This window comes from Danio aesculapii, chromosome 12 (genome assembly GCF_903798145.1).
Source record: "Danio aesculapii chromosome 12, fDanAes4.1, whole genome shotgun sequence".
NCBI lineage: Eukaryota > Metazoa > Chordata > Actinopteri > Cypriniformes > Danionidae > Danio > Danio aesculapii.
The window spans coordinates 37,509,010-37,530,165 of NC_079446.1; the positions used below are offsets into that span (position 1 = coordinate 37,509,010).

A 21,156-nucleotide genomic window follows, 5' to 3' on the forward strand; every position below is an offset into this window, starting at 1 on the left:
CACCCACCTCCTTCCCTAAACCCAATCAATAGTGTTTTCAAAAGCACCGATTGAACCGCCCACCCCCTTCCCTATACCCAACCGACAGTTTTAAAAAGCAATTCAGAAAAAGAAAAGCCCTCGTCTGATTTTTACCATGTTTTCAGATTTTACCACATTCTCATCCTGTTATTTACTTGTTTATTAGATTTTTTTTGGCTTCTGTTTTTGTCTTATGCGCTTTCTGGAACCGTTCTTCACCATATTCGAACAACGTCGTCGTGGTCAACTCTTCTCTGCGTCTCAAGTCCGTCGATGTACATGGCGAGCTAACCGGACAAACTGGTAGTGGGAAAGCCGTTCACGTGGAAGTAAGTGGTCAGCTGGTAAGCGCGAAAAGAAGCTTTGTTATCCTGCCCTGTAGCTTTCTTTTTAATGATGAAATGTAGCCATACGTACTAGTGGCTACATAATTCGCGGTTACAAGAAATGTATTTAGGGCTACGTTTTCAGAATGTGTCTGTGCTGTTTTAACTACTAAAAATAACTCATTTGAAATCGTTTCAACTTAATAATAAGAAGGATACTATGCTTTCGTTGGGGCTTAGCTCATTCAGCAATGAAAATATAAGGATTTACTCACATAACCTGTCCAATGCATGGATTTCCATCTTATTCAGAACATAAAATAAAAAGTTTAAGCATCAAAATAATAATATTAAATGGAGTCTAAAACAACACCATGCTTTTTTTTTGACATACAACCAACAAACAACAAAAAAGAAAAGGTGTAATTTTAAAATGTAATGAGGACAACTAAATAATGACGGGATTCTTGTTGTCTGCCCTTTTGGGAGAAAGTGGAGTGACCTCTCGCTGGGAGCGTTTGGTGCTGGAAATAGAGGAGGTAGAGGCATTGGCAGGTGTGCGCTGATGACGTAGGGGCCGACGTGGGTGCAATGGTGCCCCCCGAAACAACAGCACATCCCTCACAGCCGCTCTAAAGGGTTTGCTCACAAAACAGTACAGAAAGAAATTCACAGCAGTATTTAGCATGGCTAGCATGTTGGCTAAGTCATACGCTAGATGCACCCGCCAATCATTGTGCACCGACGTCACATAGAGATGGTAGAGCACCACTCCGGTCCGAGGCGCCCACAACACAGCGAACACAGAAGTCACTGCCAGGAGCATCGCTGTGGTTTTACCCAGCCTGCTTGGCACTGCGAGCTGTTGCCCGCTCTCATCTTGGCACATCTGCTGCCTCTGTCTCTTCCGGAGCCTCAGGATGATCAAAGAGTTTAGCACCAGGAAGATGCAGCAGGGAAGAAAGTAAATAATAGTCACGTGGGTCCAAATCAAGGCAGTATCCAGGTTGTTGGGTGCATGACTGACCCTCCACATGTCTGACCACCAGAAGAATGGCACTCCGGATGCCAGTGCCAATGTAAGCACCACTGCAATAATCCGTCTGGCTCTTGCTGGGTAGCTGATCTGCCGGTGGAGAAGTGGATGGCATAAAGCGACGTACCGGTCAACAGTAAGAGGAACGGTGGCCCAGATGGATGCGTGATTGGCAGAAAACTCCATCATACTAACTGACCGCAGCAGCATCACTGGTACATCTCGATGAAACACGGCTGTTTCCAACAGGAAGCCAACGAAGATGATGAAGAGCTGGCTGAGGATGTCCGAACCAGTTAGAGCGAGGAGGTACACATACAAGGCCTTCTGAGTGCGCACAACCAGCCTGTAAAGAGCCACCAACGTCAGGATGTTCACTGGGAAAAGAAGATAACTGGCATTAAGAGGAAGAAATTTTGGGGTAGAGGAGGATGGATAAGGATTAAACAGAGAGGGAATGAGGCCAGGGAAAGGAGCAACAGAAGATGAAGATAGAAATCAAAGGCATGAAGGGAGTAGACGCAGCAGGATTGATGGGAAGTAAAAGATTAGGGGTCATATTTACAGAACATGGCGGCCTCTGGGAACCTTTGGCCTGATTTTTCCACTAAGAAAAGATTTGACTCAAGTGAATTTTAGTTGTTTCTTTTTTGCGTGTCGACAAGACAGGAGATAAGTGTATCTTAAGGGCTTTTTAAAAAGTTATGTAGCGGTTCTATTTATAGAGCAGATGTGTCTCTTTTATGCCAAAAAATTGAGAATTTAACTTATTCAAAGAAAATATTCACATTGGTGTTGTTTCACAACCTGTTCAGATATTTCTTCAATCAAGCTTTTAGTACAATTTAAAATGAAACTACAGTAAAGCATCATTAAATTATACACTCACTGGCCACTTTATTAGGTACACCTCACTAATACTGGGTTGCACCCTGTTTTGCCTTCAGAACTGCCTTAATCCTTCGTGGCATAGATTTGAAAATATTCCTGGAGATTTTGGTCCATATTGACATGATAGCATCACGTAGTTGCTGCAGATTTTCCATGATTCGAATCTCTCCTACCCCAAAGGTGCTCTATTTGATTGATTTCTGGTGACTGTGGAGGCCATTTGAGTACAATGAACTCATTGTCCTGTTCAAGAAACCAGTCTGAGATGATTTACGCTTTATGACATGGAGAGTTATTCTGCTGGAAGAAGCCATCAGAAGATGGGTACACTGTGGTCATAAAGGGATGGACATGGTCAGCAACAATACTCAGATAGGCTGTGGCATTGACACGATGCTCAATTGATACTAATGAGCCCAAAGTCTGCCACAAAAATATCCTCCACACCACTACACCACCACCAACAGCCTAAACTCTCAGTAGATCAGTAGTTTCTGAAATACTCAGACCAGCCCGTCTGACTCCAACAATCATGCCACATTCAAAGCCACTTAAATGACCTTTCTCCCCCATTCTGATGCTCGATTTGAACTGCAGTAGATCATCTTGACCATGTCTACATGCCTAAATGCATTGAGTTGCTGCCATGTGATTGGCTGATTAGAAAATTTGCATTAACGAGCAGTTGGACAGGTGTACCTAATAAAGTGGCTGGTGAGTGTAGATATTATATTGGCAAGATAAATTCAGGCATACAAAAAATAAAAAAATATATATACAGTGCTAACAGAAAATCATCATACCCTGTGAAAATCTATACCTTTTCTTACATTATACCCTTCTTTCAAAAGACCTCCAGGATAAAGTTGTAGGAACGCACAGGTTAAGAGAAGGCTACAAAAACATTTCAAAGGCAGGGAAAGTTGAATATGATTTGAGTCCAGGCTGTATGACAATGAATTGTTATAAATTATTTCAAAGGGGTATGATAATTTTCTGTAGGCACTGTAGAAGATTCATACAGCTTCATACAGATTTAGATAAACATGAGGGTGAATAAATTACAGAATTTCGTGTTTGTGATCTAGAGATATCTCAGTTTAGCCTCCTCATTCACACTACAGCTGTAGTAAATTTCAATAGGATCAGTCCATGACTCAATTCTAATTTATAGTAGCAGTTTATGAGTGGCTTTCAATAGTCACTATTTAATTGTTATGTGTACTAACTGATATATTGATCACACTTCTTGTCCATAAACAGTTATCTTTCTCTCCTGGGGCTGGTGTAGTAAAATGTTTGTGGACACTTAATGATTTCTTGTCTGGTCTGATATGTGTCTCACTGAAAGGGTCCACCGTGACCTTCTTCAATTGAAAGACTCAAGGTGAAGAAGATCAATTTTTTTAAATATTGTGTGGTTAGTATTCAAATGAAATCTAATTTTATAGGGTATTTATTGTGCAATCATTACTACTGTATATGGAATTTTAATTAAAAGTTGCACTACAGAACTTCTGTGACACATGAAATTTAAATAATAATCAGTTTGAACTTTAAATGACAAGATTGGGAATTTAGCATGAAACTGGAAAATCAAAATTTTTTTCGCACCCAGACTCATTCTGAAAACGTACCCCTATATACATTTCTGAAGAGCACCAAATGCGTCCCAGGAGCTACGTTTTTTTGCAGTTTTTATTTTCGCGAATCCGCCAGAGGCCATTTTTGTTTCATTACAAAACTTAAATTCATTCCCAAATTGCATATAGATTTGGAATTAAATTCATTAAACATAAAACGCATTCTCAGTGCAGTTCTCACTGGTGCACAACCCTGACCTAATGCCTCCATATTTATAGCTATTACAATGCACGTCTCATACCTGGCACTCCAACACACAACAGAGCACTGTAGTAGACGACAGGGATGTAAGCCAGCACACACTCTGACCTCTCCTGGGCGCTGCGCTCATCCTCCCGCTGGCCGGGCGTTGTGCCATTGTGCCAGTCAATCATGGCCTTTGAGTTCCTCTTGTGAAAGGAAAGAGGACAGGAAGGAAATCTTAAAACCTCTTACAATGTGTGAACATGATCAAAAACTTTTGTTACTTTGAGCAACGTGTGTTCCGAATGTGCTTATTACGTACAATGTTAAGTCTTGTTAAATCTGTTCATGTGTTTTACCATTCAGCTGCACCAATTTCCTATAGCTTTTCAATGTAAATTTGCTAGATGACTAGACTTAAAAAAAAAACAAGGATATGCATTTTGTTTCCTATTCCCTCGCATTTTTAAATGCACAAATATCTTTTGTGTTAATGATCCCTTAAAAAATGTTTCAAACATTTTCTCAAAATTTTTACAGTGATGCAATTAAAAACAATTTTTAATAAATAGTTCTTATACTGAGTTCAAATATTTTGTGTTGAGAGACAGATTTTGTGATTTTGACGATTTTGATAAATTCTTTCTGATTATTTGTCCAACAACAAGTTTCTTTCTGATTATTTGTCCTTTCACGTTTTTATTCATTGGATGCCATTAAGAAGATGAAACTAGTGACTGACTGATGAATAGAGCATAAACAAACCTTAAAAAAATAGAAAGGCAGGACTTATTGCTCTATTCCATTAACCTTTCATCCAATGCATAATCCCACCTATTGCAGCACCAGCACAATTGTCTGTACTTTTGACACGTTTAACAGCTGTGTAACTAATCATGCTAATCTTTTTGACAATATGGCTGAGAGTCGGTTCCAGAAAAGAATTGATTGTCTTAAAAAGTCTTAAATTTCAAAAACTTAATTTTAGACCTTAAAACAGGGGTCTCAAACTCAAATTGGTTGGGGGCCATTTCAGTGACTGACAAACAATTTGAGGGTCATTGTAACAATACCAAGTAAAGCTTCGCGATCGGGCCAACATCTATCCAATCGCCAACAATCCATCTTGATAAAACCTTTTTTATTGCAAAGAGATACAATTTACAATAGCTGTTAGACGTTTTTACAGCAATTTCTCCAAATTAAATTTCCTAATCAGGGAATTAAAACTAAGTTCCTCATGATAATAACAGAGCAATATATCTCTTTACAGTACTTCCATTCATAGAAAAAATCTTTACAGAAGTAAGGGGGAGTAGACATAATATTTAAAAATGTGCAGAAACTTAAGGATTTATAACAGAATATATATATATATATATATATATATATATATATATATATATATATATATATATATATATATATATATATATATATATATATATATATATTACACACATTTTGTGATTGTCTCCACATTAAATATGCTTTTAACTTTTAATGTTGAACTTGTCATTTAAAAAAGAAATATTATGTGGAACAAAGTGTATACTACTAAACTATGTCACTAAGAAATAATTACATTTTTTTTGTGGCAAGCAAAAAAAAATTCCATTGGCCCAACCGGGCCATTAAAAATAATCATTAGTGTTAAGCCCTGTATAAGTCACAAAATTAATTCATAATAAGGGTCTTAAAAAGCCTTAATTTTGACTTGATGAAACCTGCAGAAACCCTGTATTACGCAGTACCTGAAATGTAAATTCCATGTATTCCTGTTCAAATAGATACAATTCAAAGTCTGCACTAAAGTAATCCTGAATCCTCTCACAAAAGTTTCCATGGTTGAATTCAAGCTTCAAACTAAAAAATTATTTAAAATCTTTCATCATTTTTGAATGAGATGCTAAAACATGCTGGAATAGTTTGTGGTTCATTCCGCTGTGGGGATATCTGATAAATCAGAGACTACGCCTAAGGAAAATGAATGAATGAATGAATGCTAATGGTCTAATCTTCAATTATTTATGCTAAGCTAAATGCTCCTTCCAGACCCAGAGATCAGCTGAATGGGTTCAAAAACTGTTTAACTCTAGGGGACTAAAATGACCCTATTTAAAAAAAAGTTCCTTTAAGTAGTTATTCATTCATTCATTCATTTTCTTGTCGGCTTAGTCCCTTTATTAATCTGGGGTCGGCACAGCGGAGTGAACCACCAACTTATCCAGCATTTGTTTTACGCAGCGGATGCCCTTCCAGCTGCAACCCATCTCTGGGAAACATCCATACACACTCATTCACACTCATACACTACGGACAATTTAGCCTACCCAATTCACCTGTACCGCATGTCTTTGGTCTGTGGGGGAAACCGGAGCACCCGGAGGAAACCCACGCGAATGCAGAGAGAACATGCAAACTCTGCACAGAAATGCCAACTGACCCAGCCAAGGCTCGAACCAGGGACCTTCTTGCTGTGAGGCGACAGCACTACCTACTGCGCCACTGCTTTGCCTTAAGTAGTTATTTTAATTATATTTTATGTGATAAGTTTTCAGCTCCTACACTCTCAAAATCATTCTGCATCAAATTTTAGGATTCTGTCTGGCCTTCGAATGTCTAATGCATTTTAGCATGTGATTTTACTATGCCATGATCCGGGTCATTGTGTTAATGACAGAAGCAGCTTGCCCTCATAGCTTAAAAACAGTCAATTAGAGCAGATGGAAGCAATGCAAGGCACTCTCCCTCATTTACTTGTCTTATCTCTCCACTTTTACCTTTCCTTCTGTGTTTAACTTTGATTACTCCCATAATGCTCTCTCGATCAGCTCAGTGCCAAACATGTTTATTTGCTTTCAGACCCAGTGCAGAGAGCAGAAATGATTGCTTTGCTCGATGTATTTCTCTTTTCCGCATGACAGCATTGGGTTTTTACGAACAACTGCTTTTATGCTTTTGTTTTTTTAAAGCTGCGGATTGTGCAGTTTTTGTGTCGTCACTGGAATTGAATGGCAGTGTGTATTTAAAAGCCACTCATTCTTTCCCCCTCGTGAATGGACAGTATGAGAGAGGGTTTATGTTGTGGAACATGATTGCCTTTATTATGGGCTGTTTCATCAACTGTCCTGCTTAGGTGGGCAAATTCACACTGTGGTTGAGGCAGGAATGATTGGTCTTCTGTCACCTTAAAATTACTTCATTTGTCTTTGCCTTTCTAAGAATTTATGTGAAGATCATTGTGAGGGCTTTAACAGTTTTATTCATATATACATATATATATATATATATATATATATATATATATATATATATATATATATATATATATATATACTTTTAACCTTAAAAAGTAAAAAAAAGTGACTTTTATTATAAGATTTTTAATAGTTTGAAGTGATATATTATTTGGGTTGGTGTCGTATATTACACAACAAAAACCTTGAACTAAACTGCCAGTTATTTTACAGACTTATTTCTATATATTATTTCTTATACAGTATATTAATTCAAACTAGATGAATTTTCAACATCAAAAGTCAACGAAGCAGAGATCAACGTCCCATAATGCAATTCACATCTTTACAGAAAAAAACAGAAAACATTTGTGAATAACAAAATACAGAAACTGGTAATTAACAGATCTTTTTATAGTGTGTAGGTAACTAGTTAACAGCACTGCATAATAGCCTTGATTATTGTGCTGGAATGAGAGTATATGGACCTAGCAAATAGCAACTTTTCATTTTCCACCAATTTTAGTAAACAATGTAACTACATAAGTAGTTCATAAGAGTTCAGCTTTAAATAGAAAAATGATCAAAGACTTTTTACTTTTTTTGGAGTATGATGCTAATAATCTAATCCGACTCAATGATAAGCTAAGCTAAAAGTGTTCTCGTCAGACATGGAGATCGGCTGAATGTATTCAAATAGTAAAACTCAACTGTTTAACTCAAGAGGTGTTGTAAAATGAGCATATTTACAAAAAGTGGAGTGGTAATTTGAACTTAACATCAATAACTATTGAAGTTGAATATGAATGACAACACAAGTTACAGATTTCAATCAGCACGCAACAAAAAATCTTAAAAAAGAAGAAAATCCACTTTTGCTAATAATAATAAATTAGTATTAATAAAATAACAAAAAAGAGAATCATAAGTAACTCAAGTTACTAATAAATGTAATGTAATCTAGTAAAAGGATGTTGAAAACTTTATAAATAAATTTTATAAAATAATTTTATAAAAGATAAATTTGGATAATTTGGCTCAAATGTTGAAAATTGGTCAACTCTCAACATATACAGTAATGAATTAAGTATTGCAGAAGTTTATAAAGTATAACATTTTTTCTTAAATATAAATATTAACTTTAAGTACAACATTATGCTTGACAAATGTTCATATTTGCTCCTACAGAACTCCTTAACTTTTCTGATTAAGACAGTAATGTTGTAATAATGTAGTCATAAGAAATGCATAATACAAATGAATTCCAAGTGAATGAAAACTTGAATTAAACTTGTCAATCAATCAATCAATCAATCAATCAATCAATCAATCAATACAAATAAAATAAAAAAGAAAAGAAACACATTTTTGAATAGAATCCAGAACAACTTTCAAACAAGTTGACCATATTGTCATATAATTTCCACGTCCAGAGAAGCGCAATCCCATTACCATAGACAGTTGCATCATATGTTGTAATGAGACTTTTATGGCTCTTTGTGACCCTTCACTCTATAGTTGTTTTGATACAGAAGCTGATAAATGATAAATCTTTAACTACAGGTGAGCTTGTGCTAGGCTACAGAAAAGAGCTTTTCCCTGAAAGGTTGTAAGCACTTCACAACTGATGTTGTTCTTCCTTCTGGAAATATCTCTACAAACAAATCATCGCTCATTGAAAGGGATCATGAACGAGAAGGAGCGTGTGTGAGTGTTTATATGAGTCTGAGTATTTGCAATATGATGCCTGTTTTTTTTTATCTGGTACTATTTTGTTTAGTTTTTCATCGTGGATTAAAAGAGCGACTGGCTGGACGGGTGATTGTAAAGCTCCTCTCTTCAAATCAGGGGATTGGTGATTTTGGTGGTTTCAAAAAGGTGCTTAAATTGAATCAATATGACAATAACACATTAAAAATGAAGACTGTTTTCTCAAGAGGTTTAAATTGTGTGGAGAGGAAACTTGTTCTCGTGCATTAGACATGCCTGTTAGCAAAAGTCTTTAATATATCCACATTTCCTTGGGGAAATCTTTAGTGGATATTATCCCATTTCTCATTGCCATCCCCCTGTTTTATCTTCTGAAAGTGTGGTTTTATTTCTAGGCAATATGAGTAGAAATAAATATCTTGCTTTAGCCCTTTGGTGCTGTATGATGTATGCCTCAATATTTCTGCATTTTCCTGGAAGTGTCATTGAAGATTGTTTTATTTGATTCACAGCCATATTTTAACCAAACAATCATTAAAATCTGACCTTTAAGGTAGAAAAATATATTTAACCAAGAGGCTATGTTTTGTTATAGTATCATCGTTGAGCTTGTAATACTGTCTCAGATAAAGCTGAGAAATGTACAGTAAGTGGTAAAATATAGTAAACTATACTATTGTACTATACTAAATGACTATTTTCCCCAATTTCTTCCCCAATTTCTTTCAGTTTCTTGGAGAGAATTTTTTTTAACACATTTCTAAACATAATAGTTTTATTGTCTAATTTCTAATGACTGATTTATTTTATCTTTGCCATGATGACAGGAAATAATATTTTACTAGATATTTTTTAAGACACTTCTACACAGCCTAAAGTGACATTTAAAGGTTTAACTAGGTTAATTAGGTTAACTAGGCAGATTAGGGTAATTAGGCTAATAATTTTGACCTTAAATGGTTCTTAAAAAATGTAAAACTGCTTTTATTCTAGCCAAAATAAAACAAATACAATATTATCAGACATACTGTGAAAATTTCCTTGCTCTGTTAAACATCATTTGGGAAAGATTTAAAAAAGAAAGAAAAAAATCAAAGGGGGGGATAATAATTCTGACTTCAATTGTATATGATTTACCATAACAATTCTATGAAATAATAATGTAATGTCTAATGTCTATATAATATTCTCATTTTTAGAGGTCATAATACACAATAGATTTATTTAATTTTACTCTATGGAGACTTGATGGCCAAATAAAGAATGTATAAAAATAATTTGCTGTTCACAATTACAGTCTTAAACTTGAACTTAAATCTGAACTTCCTCATATAAATAAGAGCTTCACTCTAAGCCCAGGGCTTTCCATAGTTCCCATCCAGAGGTTCCCATATAGATTTAGGGTCTCAAAAGATTGAGACAAAATAACTCGTACAAGCTGTTTAAGCTCAAAGCATGACATTGCAGCTTATAGCACATAAACTAAAATATGTGAATACAAAACTATAATGTTTCATGTGTCCCATTGTTGCACTAATTCCCATATCCTTTGTGAGGGCAACTAGACACACTCTTAAGTATTAAAGGTGCAAGAAAATAATACAAAAAGCAATGCAGGTTCATTATTGATATGCATTCCATATACATTTCTGGAGATCACAAATACGTCCCACAAGGTATGTTTTTGTTTTCATGAATCCACCAGAGGCAACTGTGTACACTTTTTCAGATCTCAAATTTCTCTAGCGATTGCCATTCGTGCCTGCTCTTCTCATGTAAATCCACCAGATGCCACTGTTGACTGACTGACTGACCAACCAATCCTCCCCGCCACCCCCTTACCTAAACCCAACCAATAGTGTTTTAAAAAGCACAGATTGACTAGCAACCACCCACTTCCCTAAACCCTGACTGTGTTTTCAAAAGCAATCCAGAAATAGAAAAGCCCTTGCGGCCGCCTGATTTTTATCACATTTTCAGATCTTACCATGTTCTCACCCTGTTATTTGTTTGTTTATTTTAGTTTTTGCCTTTTGCTTTTGTTTTTCCCACTAGATGGAATTGTTCTTCGCCGGACACGAATCCCGTCATTGTGGTCAACTCCTCTCATCTCAAGTCTGCCGATGTACTTCGTGAGCTAGTGAACAAACTGCTAACAGCGGAAAAGCCATCCACACTGAGGTAAGTGGTGAGCTGGTAGCACGAGAAGAAACAGAAGCTGTCTGTGGCGTCATATTGCCCTGTAGTGTTTGTTTTAAAGACATACATATCTCTGGCTACATAATACATGCTCTCCAGAAATGTATACGGTGGTACATTTTCGCAATGAGCCTGTGTCGATAAAAAGTATTTGTTTGGCAGTGATACCATATAATGACATTTTTTACTTTCCAAAATAACCTTTTAATGAGACGTTTTTTAAATAAAATTAAATAATATCTGGCTTTAGCCTTTTGGTGGATGTATGTCTCAATATATCTGCATTTTCCTGGAAATGGCCTTAAGAATCTATTTTCACAACCATAATGTCAACCAAACAACCAATAAAATCCGACCATTAGGGATGAAAATATTAAAACAATATTTACACTATGGTTTATTATAGAGTCATCCAGATATACAGATGAAGTCAGAATTATACATAATAGTTTTAATAACTCATTTCTAATAACGGATTTCTTTTATCTTTTCCTTGATTACAGTAAATAATATTTCACTTGATATTTTTCAAGATACTAGTATTCAGCTTAAAGTGCAATTGAAAGACTTAACTAGATTTATTAGTTTAATTAGGCAAGTCATTGTATAACAATGGTTTGTCCTGTAGACAATCAAAAAATTGCTTATCATAATTTGGGAAATATTTAAAAATAAATATTTAAAAATAAATTCCACAGGAGGGCTAATAATTCTGACTTCAACTGTATGTTTAATGTTTTCCATTATTACATTAGTTTCCAAACCCTTTCTGAGGCCAACTATCAATACAGACACACTCTTCAAAAATGAAGGTGCAAGGAAAAACTACAAAAAATATGCCATAGAAGAAACTTTAGTCAAATATTATTAAAATTATATATTATTATAATTATTATATATTATTTAATAATTATTATATTATTAAAAACATTATTTAAAACAATTAATAACCTAAAGAACCACTTTCCACTATAAAGAATCAATTGTAAAAGATTTCATGGATGTTTAAAGTCTTCATGTAACTATCGATGCCAGAAAAGATTCTTTATTTATTAAAAATGCATCCATGTCCATTCAAACAGAATTAGCACCTCTGATCTGTAGACAGTCATGAAAAACGGTTTTCTCTGGGACTCTGTTTATAAAGTCTCAGGGGAAATTACCTCGTTTTGTTAATATATTGGCCGCTGTTTTCCACACTGGGATGTACAGGGAGTCAATGTGTAAGGTTTCAGATCTCTCTCCATGGACTTTTTGCTCTAACGAACATGCTCAATTATTCATATTCTGCCGGTACACCTGAGACAATAGTTATGAGCTCAAGGACAACAGTATAGCTATATCTCCCCAATGAGAACACACAAGTATACATGTTTCATTGTTTTCTATATAGGCAAAGAGAAGATGGGAGAGACACAGAACCAGATTTCTTGTCTCCTGATTACATAAGACGCTCAAAGAACAATGGCTACAAAATTTTAAAGCTATCTTTATGACTTCCAGAGCTGACCTCTGGATATCCTTCGGTTCTCTGAGAAAATATTAAGATGACAAAATGCAGAAGACTCGGGCCGTCAAGTTACTGACTTATGTTTAGAACAAAGCACTTAACACTAGTTTTTTAAAAGCTCTTTGGCTTGAAGATGTGAATGATGGTGGAAAGTGCACATTGTACCAGCATAAATAAAATATAGTGTTTTTTAATGTGAGCTTTTTTCTGTTGTGATATTTCTAATTATGTTTATAAATATACTGCACATTATTGTTACATGGTATTATTTCAGAATATTCATTCATTCATATACTTATTTCATATAAGTAATATTACTAAAGTAAATATATTTTAATTTAATAAAGCCTTTTGTGTAACATAATTTCCCAGTATGTGTAAAGTAAAAAATAAAATAATAAAATATATATATATATATATATATATATATATATATATATATATATATATATATATATATATATATATATATATATATATATATATATATATATATATATATATATTTATATATGTTTATTTTTTCCCCAATTTCTGTTTAAAGAAGAGAAGATTTTTTTCAACACATTTATAAACTTAATAGTTTTAATAACTCATTTCTAATAACTGATTTATTTTATGTTTGCCATGATAACAGTGTACATAATATTTTACTAGATATTATATATATATATGTATGTATATGTATGTATATATATATATATATATATATATATATATATATATATATATATATATATATATATATATATATATATATATATATATATATATATATATATATATATATATATATATATATATATATATATATATATATATTTAATCTATATGTTTATTTTCATTTTCACTATTTGATAATACTAATATTTATTTATTAATTTATTTATTGCATATATCAAATATATTTATTTATTATATTTTTATTTATAAATATTATATATCTGTATTCAAATAATTAAATTTATATGTGTAATTTAATAAACACTTTTGCATTAATAATCATTCAATTCCACATCACATGGCCCTAAAACTAAATAAAAAAACACATATGGAAAATGTCACATTTTTATGACTATGAAAGATTCTAATATACATTTTAATATATTTTAGGTTAGGGTTGTATGCAAAAGGTTTTATTAAATTAAAGTATATAATAAATAATTAATGAAAAAAATAATTAAACATTTTTGCATAGTATAATATTTAATATTTAATACTTGAGTATAATAACCTTACTGAGTAAATATATATATTTTTCATTAACAACTATTAAATACCATATAAAATGATACTAAAAGTGATATATTTGTAAATCAGAGACTATTACAGTATATCCCATTCAAACTGTACTGTTCTATAATTCTATAATTCTATTCTATAATCAGTTGCTTGCTAATCGCATCAAAAATTGCATTATTCAAAGACAAGTACTTGAAAAATGACATTAAGTAAATATATTTAAATAATGTTACATGTTATTATCAAACACATATTTATTATTATGTTTAATTAAGTATATTAAAATATAAAACATTTAAAATATATGAAATAAAAATCATCCCACTTTACCAGTATTCAATTATACTAAAAATAGGCTAACAACAATTTTTCCTAATTACAAATAAAATGATTCTTCATTGCATAAACAAAGAGATTTTCTTACCCTCACAAGTAATCGCCGCTCCCCATTTGTGGAGCAGAAGTCCTATCGGCTGATGCCCAGCCAGGCGGTCCTTGAGGAGGACAGAAACGGAGGACAGGGGTCCCTGAATAACATACACATCACTGCAGCCACAGACTGAGATCTGGAGGAGGTCATAAGAGAGAGAGACAGAGAGAGACAGAGAGAGAGAGAGAGAGAGAGAGAGAGAGAGAGAGAGAGAGAGAAGGAGGAGTTTAACACTAGCAGGGCTGTTTTCTATAAGGAGGATTTTGGTGAAGTATTGAGACAGTCATATAGAGGTCTGTCTTTCACTGAGAGGTCAATACATCGCAAACACACGAGGAAGGAGTTCAGTTTCACACAGCGATGCTTTTCGGCCCTTGAGACTCTTATCTGATGCGTGTGTGTGTGTGTGTTGTGTGTTTGCTCTTCTTAGGGCACTTTGTAGGATTCTTCTAGCTGTGATGTGAAGGTCAGTTTAGCTCAAACCTAAATGTAACATCTGCGCTTGTTTTTATTTTTAAAATCTCCCCATGGGGCTGGAAGGACATCCGCTGTGTAAAAAAACATATGCCGGAATAGTTGGTGGTTCATTCCGCTGTGGTGACCACTGACAAATCAGGCACTATGGTAAAGGGAAATGAATGAATGAATGAATTTTGGTGAGTCTGTGTGAATTGTAGCCTCAGTTTCCTGCTGTTAGCTGACAGGAGTGGCACCCGGTGTGGTCTTCTGCTGCTGTAGCCCATCTGTCTCAGGGTTCAACATGTTGTGCATTCAGAGATGCTCTTCTGTATTCCTGTATTCCATAACGAGTGGTTATTTGAGTTACTGTTGCCTTTTTATTAGCTGGAACCAGTCTGGCCATTCTCCTCTGACCTCTGGCATCAACAAGGCATTTGCACCCACAAAATTGTCACTCACTGAATATTTTCTTTTTCCGACCATTCTCTGTAAAACCTAGAAATAGTTGTGCGTGAAAATCTCAGTAGATCAGCAGTTTCTGAAATACTCAGACCAGCCTGTTTAGCACTAACAACCATGCCATGTTCAAAGTCACTTAAATCCCCTTTCTTCCCCATTCTGATGCTCAGTTTGAACTGCAGCAGATCACCTTGACCATGTTTACATGCCTAAATGCATTGAGTTGCTGCCATGTGATTGGCTGATTAGAAATTTGCTTTAAGGAGCAGTTGGACAGGTTGTACCTAATAAAGTGGCCAATGAGTGTAAGCAAAAAACTATTGACTGTTTTTTTTTTAAAGGGGAGGGGCTAATGGATATGCCCTGCCATGTCTTCATGTTTCGGTTTAATTAAATCACACATCAAACAAAGCTGCTCATTTCACTTCAGGGGACCTTTAAGTTCGACTCATTCAGATCAATAACTGGATTTACTAAAAAACAAAAAGGTGATGTGCTCTCTTGTGCAGAATTAACCACTCTAATGCTCAGGTCTTCAAGGTGGTTGCCAGGGCATTGTTGTTGCTAAGGTCTTCTAAGTGGTTTTTAGCACTTTTTTATGCAGTTGCTAAGCAGTTGCTATGGAGTACTGAGTGAATGCTTACTGCCAAAAGGCAAAAAAGTCCAGTATTTTGGTTTGTAATTATTTATACACAATTTTTTCAATATATATCCTAAGTATATTAATAATTTCTTATATATTATATTATATTATATTATATTATATTATATTATATTATATTATATTATATTATATTATATTATATTATATTATGTTATATTATATTATATACAACAGTTCTGTCAGTTTTTTTCGAATCTGATTGTCTAATAGCTGTGCAATATTCTGCTAGTAACAGCACTATATTCCTGCTGTTGGACAACATAATGTTCTTTTGAGCCGTTTTTATTTGAGAATGTAGTTGTTTAGATTGCAACTATGCAGTTCATTTATAAGGATAGCGCCTATGTTCAATACTTATAATTTCTGAGAGATAGCACGTCGGCGGCCATTAGCCTGACTTTGAGCAAAGACAGTTGACGATGTTCATCCACAAGATGGCGTCAGAGATCGCCTAAAAAGTCCTAAGAGAAAAAGCGCAATTTCAAACTACAGTTGATCAAATCATTATTAAACAGGTGAATGACTTTCTAAGCCGATTTCTCTCTTTTGTATGTTATAGTGCTGTATTTATACCATAGTAATATTGCGATCACCTGAATGTAACAGAGGAATTCTGGGCAATCTCTGTAGACTGAGGGCATTTCATGCTGTTCAGCCTTATAATCTTATAATGTGAGCCAAATCACCTGTTTTGTCATCAAGACATTACGCTAGAGAATCATTCAAATACTAGCTCTAAAGTGAAGCTAGGGAATTAGTAACGACTTCTGCTGTTCTGACAGCTGCAGATGTGAATGAAAGGTGGAAGAAAGTATCAATATCACACTAGTAGCAGTCCACATCGCACTGCTACTCTTGTGATATTGCTTATATATTATATTATATTATATTATATTATATTATATTATATTATATTATATTATATTATATTATATTATATTATATTGCTCATTGTACTATTTATTTAAATTATTTTAATTAATAAAATTAAATTAATAATATTATATTTATAATATATATTATTTAAATGTTAATAATGTTTAAATTAATATATGTTAAAATACTTTCAGTTAATAAATACTCTTTCAGAATATAGTCACAAAAATATTTATAATTTGTTGAAAATTTATATTTACTCTAAAAAATAATATGTATTTATTACAGTGCTCAGCATAATTGAGTACACTCCATTATGTAAAATGAATATTTTTATCCATTTCTCAGTGAATATAGGCAATATACTTTAGTGCATTTAAACAAAACCAATTTATTAACAGATAATTTTTTTTAAATAATATTTTATTCGCCAAACATACCGTCACACCCACAACACATTCCTACTATACCAATCATCGTTCTCCCTCACCAATCACCTGCACCTGTACCCACAATCACCAGACACTATAAAAACCTACCTCATTCTCCCATTCATCAGCTGGTATTGAAGTCGGATATTTGTTCTCACCTTAGCTCCTGTGTCTTCTCCTCTTCTTCCATGGATGTTCCTTATGTGCCTTTGGATCCTTAATCTACTGATCAAGGGAGGTGATTCCTCTCATATGGTGTTCACTTGAAGATCTACCATTTACCTGATGAATTGTGTGTCTGTATACTCACCTTCTGATGTTCCCAAGAACGAACTGTGTGTGAGATCGCCAACATCAGATGTTTACCTTATGAGCTGTTGGTGAAGATCGCCAACAGCCGTGGCACCACTCCCCTGCTTCCTCACTTTGATTCAGTGACTTGTTTTTAATAAAACTCATAAAGATAACCTTCCTTGTCTACCAGCGTGACACCTATTTAGAAACTGAAAGATAATGCAATTAAATTCAAGTAAAATATTGCAAAAAAATTTGAAAAACTGGAAAATTTCAACTAAATTTTTACAATTTTTTTTGCTTCTCTTGATTTTTTCCCCCTCTTTTTAAAAAAATCGTATTTAATATTTTTCTATAACATATAAATTTGGGTGCACTAGTTTTCGGACCATTGTTGTATATGCACAAATATAATATTATATAGCTTTCTGTTAAGATATGAAAAATAAAAGATAAATTTGTGAGGGGTGTACTTGTATATGCTGAGCACTGTATATGTATTTTTTAAATAAATAAATTTATATATTTAAGTTCATATAATTTAATTGAATAAATCCTTTTGTATTAACTGTAACTATTAACCATTTACTCTTTATATTAAAGAGTTACCACATGCGCTAGGGTCCGCGATGTACTGTTTTCACCCAAACCAATAATTTGCTATTAGAAATGTAAATGTTTTCTTGATGAATTGGCTTCTTCTCTCGCCATCCAGCAACATCACGTCTTCAGACGGATGGAACACAAAGTCCATGCACTCCACCATCTGGACACAGGAGGAGAGCGAGTGATGCACGGATGCTCTCTTTCTGAACTGGCCTTAAAACAGAGCACCGGCCAGGCAGAAAATGAGCTGTGTAAACTATCTGTCGTCGCTTATGCTGTCTCTGCTGCAGGCTTGTGTGACTGCAAATCTATTAATGTTGTACAGGCGTGATAATAGGGAGCAGGCTTTGCTATAAATATCTCGATTTATCAATACAACCTATATAATTTGACCTCTCCAGACATTAACCTCTGCAATAAAAGGCATCTTTGTGTTTATAGGTCACAGAAAAAACACAGCGGAAAAAATAGCTTGACTTTAATTTGCAATAAAGATATAAAAAAATTATTAAACTGTTTTAGTTTTTAATTCCTGTAAAATTGGATTTGCACAATATAAAATATCTAATTAAAATGAAACCACTAAATAAAAAAACTTAAAATACTGAATTAAATGTAATTTTCAAAATTGCTAAGCAAAAATATATAATAACGATTAAACATACAGTACTAATATTAATTTTTTTAAAGGGGACCTATGATTAAAATCATCTTTTGTAAGCTGTTTGGACAGAACTGTGTGTAGGTATAGCACAGTCTTTCGTGGCATGTCCACTGTCACACTGATAAAAACATAATTAGTCTCTTTATTTTTTCATTTCCTGACGTTAAAATAGGATCCAAATCCCTCCCGTTTTGAGGCCCGCCACAATGTGACATAGGAGTGCGGTTTCCCTGCCCACCGAATTGATTGACAGCCGTGTATTAACATGTCTCCATAGCAACGTGTATATCATATCAACAAGAAGGACGTGCGTAAAGCAACCGGGATTAAAAGATCTGTTCAGCTCTCTGTGATCATCAGTCATCATTAAATGTGTTCAACAATGAGTTTTACAAGATTAAAATGTTTTTAAAACAGTGCATGTTTATAATGAATTAAAGCGATTTTACCATCTTTATCACCACAGCCACATGTCAGAACAATAATAAATGAAGATGCTTCAATCCTGGTTTGTGGACTTTAAAAGTTTATTTTGTACATTAACATACCGGATATCCATACAGCAGTGGATATTAATGTGTATCCTGTCACATTTGCCGTCCAAAAACAGTGCAAAGTTCAACGTGTGCTATGTGTGTGTACGTGCGTAAAATTTGTAATGACATTGTGTGTGACTTATCGTTGCAGAAATACTTGAATTAACTCCTCAACAAATACATCAAAATAATCATTGGGAAAGCTCTTACTGTAGTATTTTTCACAAAGGTTACGTGAGATCTGCTTCCTTCATGTCTGTCACTGTGCTGTTTATCTGACGCAGCAGCAGAGGAGGACACACTCTGACAGGCATGTGAGAACGGTGGGCGGGGAGAACTAGCTCATTTGCATTAAAGGCACAGGCAACATAAACAGCTACAGTGTGCTCAGAGGTGAAAATTTCAATATTCTGAAAGCTATAATAAATAATCTGATGGGTATTTGGGGCTGAAACTTTACAGACACATTCTGGAGACACAAAAGACTAATCTTAAATCTTAAAAAAAGGGATAAAATAAGTGCCCTTTAAATTATATATATAAATAAAACGAAATAACCCCATAATAAAGTGTAAAAAATAAATATTTGGAAGAATGTTTTTCAGTTTTTCTACTGCTTCTAAAAGATTCATGTTGACCTGTGTTATTAGAAATTATGTAATGTTTTATTAGAAATTCACTAATAATTTCTGAGTAAAAAATTTTTTTTGCATCATTTTCTTTCAGTGATTGTGAGCTATTAGCAATATATCAAAACCCTTCATGTCAGAGCGACACCAATAAAGCGTGAATGTGAATTATTTTCTTAAAACAAACTCAAGCATCTTTGTGTGGTCTGGAATCCATGTTTTCATAATGTTAACGAGCAGGTCAAACCCATCTGATGAGAAAAGTGATTTAATATGCTTTCTCATCCAGAACAACATTCATTATCTCATATCTTCATGGTCTGAGACACTTCAGCATGTTAGGAATGAAACATAGCAGAGTTATAGATTCATAAACATTATCAGCTTTGTTACTGGGCCAGTCATAATTTGTATTTTACACAACAGTCAATTGATTCCTTTCCTCATTGTAGTCAATAGCAAGTACAGTCTAAGTTGATTCACAAATGATAAATTTTTTGTCGTGATGACAGTACATAATATTTATACAGCTAGATCGTATTCAATCGAAGTGCACTTTAATGGCATTACTAGGTTAATTAGGTTAAATAAGTTAGGTTAAGTTGGAAAGTCATTGGACAATAGTGGTTTTCTCATAATATATATTTTATATATATTATATAGTTTCATTATAGGAAATGCTGTGTGAAAATGTCCTTGCTCTATTAAACATTACTTGTGAAATTCATTCATTCATTTTCCTTTGGCTTAGTCCCTTTATTTATCAGGGGTCACCACAGCGGAATGCATCGCCAACTTATCCAGCATACGTTTTACACAGCTGATGCACTTCCAGCCGCAACTCAGTACTGGGAAACAACTATACACACTCATTCCCACACAAACACTATGGCCAATTTAGTTCATTCAATTCACCTATATCGCATATGGGGAAACCGGAGCACCCAGAGGAACCCCACGCCAACACGGGGAGAACATACAAACTCCACACAGAACCAGCAACCTTCTTGCTGTGAGGCGACAGTGATAACCACAGAGTCACCGTGTCGCCTTACTTGCGAAATATTTGAAAAATAATTAAAAATTCACAGGAGGGCTAATAATTTT

The 21,156-nt window shown here is 34.2% G+C and overlaps 1 protein-coding gene across 1 annotated transcript; it reads right to left on the reverse strand.

Annotated features, from left to right (window-relative positions):
• Nucleotides 1-795: 795 nt before the first annotated feature.
• gpr142 (G protein-coupled receptor 142) lies at nucleotides 796-14,527 on the reverse strand. The gene is made up of 3 exons (XM_056469011.1): nucleotides 14,426-14,527; nucleotides 4,160-4,307; nucleotides 796-1,760 (listed from the first exon to the last, which is right to left on the reverse strand). Exons 2-3 carry the CDS (start codon nucleotides 4,290-4,292, stop codon nucleotides 796-798), a joined length of 1,098 nt encoding a protein of 365 aa, XP_056324986.1. The 5' UTR covers nucleotides 4,293-4,307; nucleotides 14,426-14,527.
• Between the last annotated feature and the right edge of the window lie 6,629 nt (nucleotides 14,528-21,156).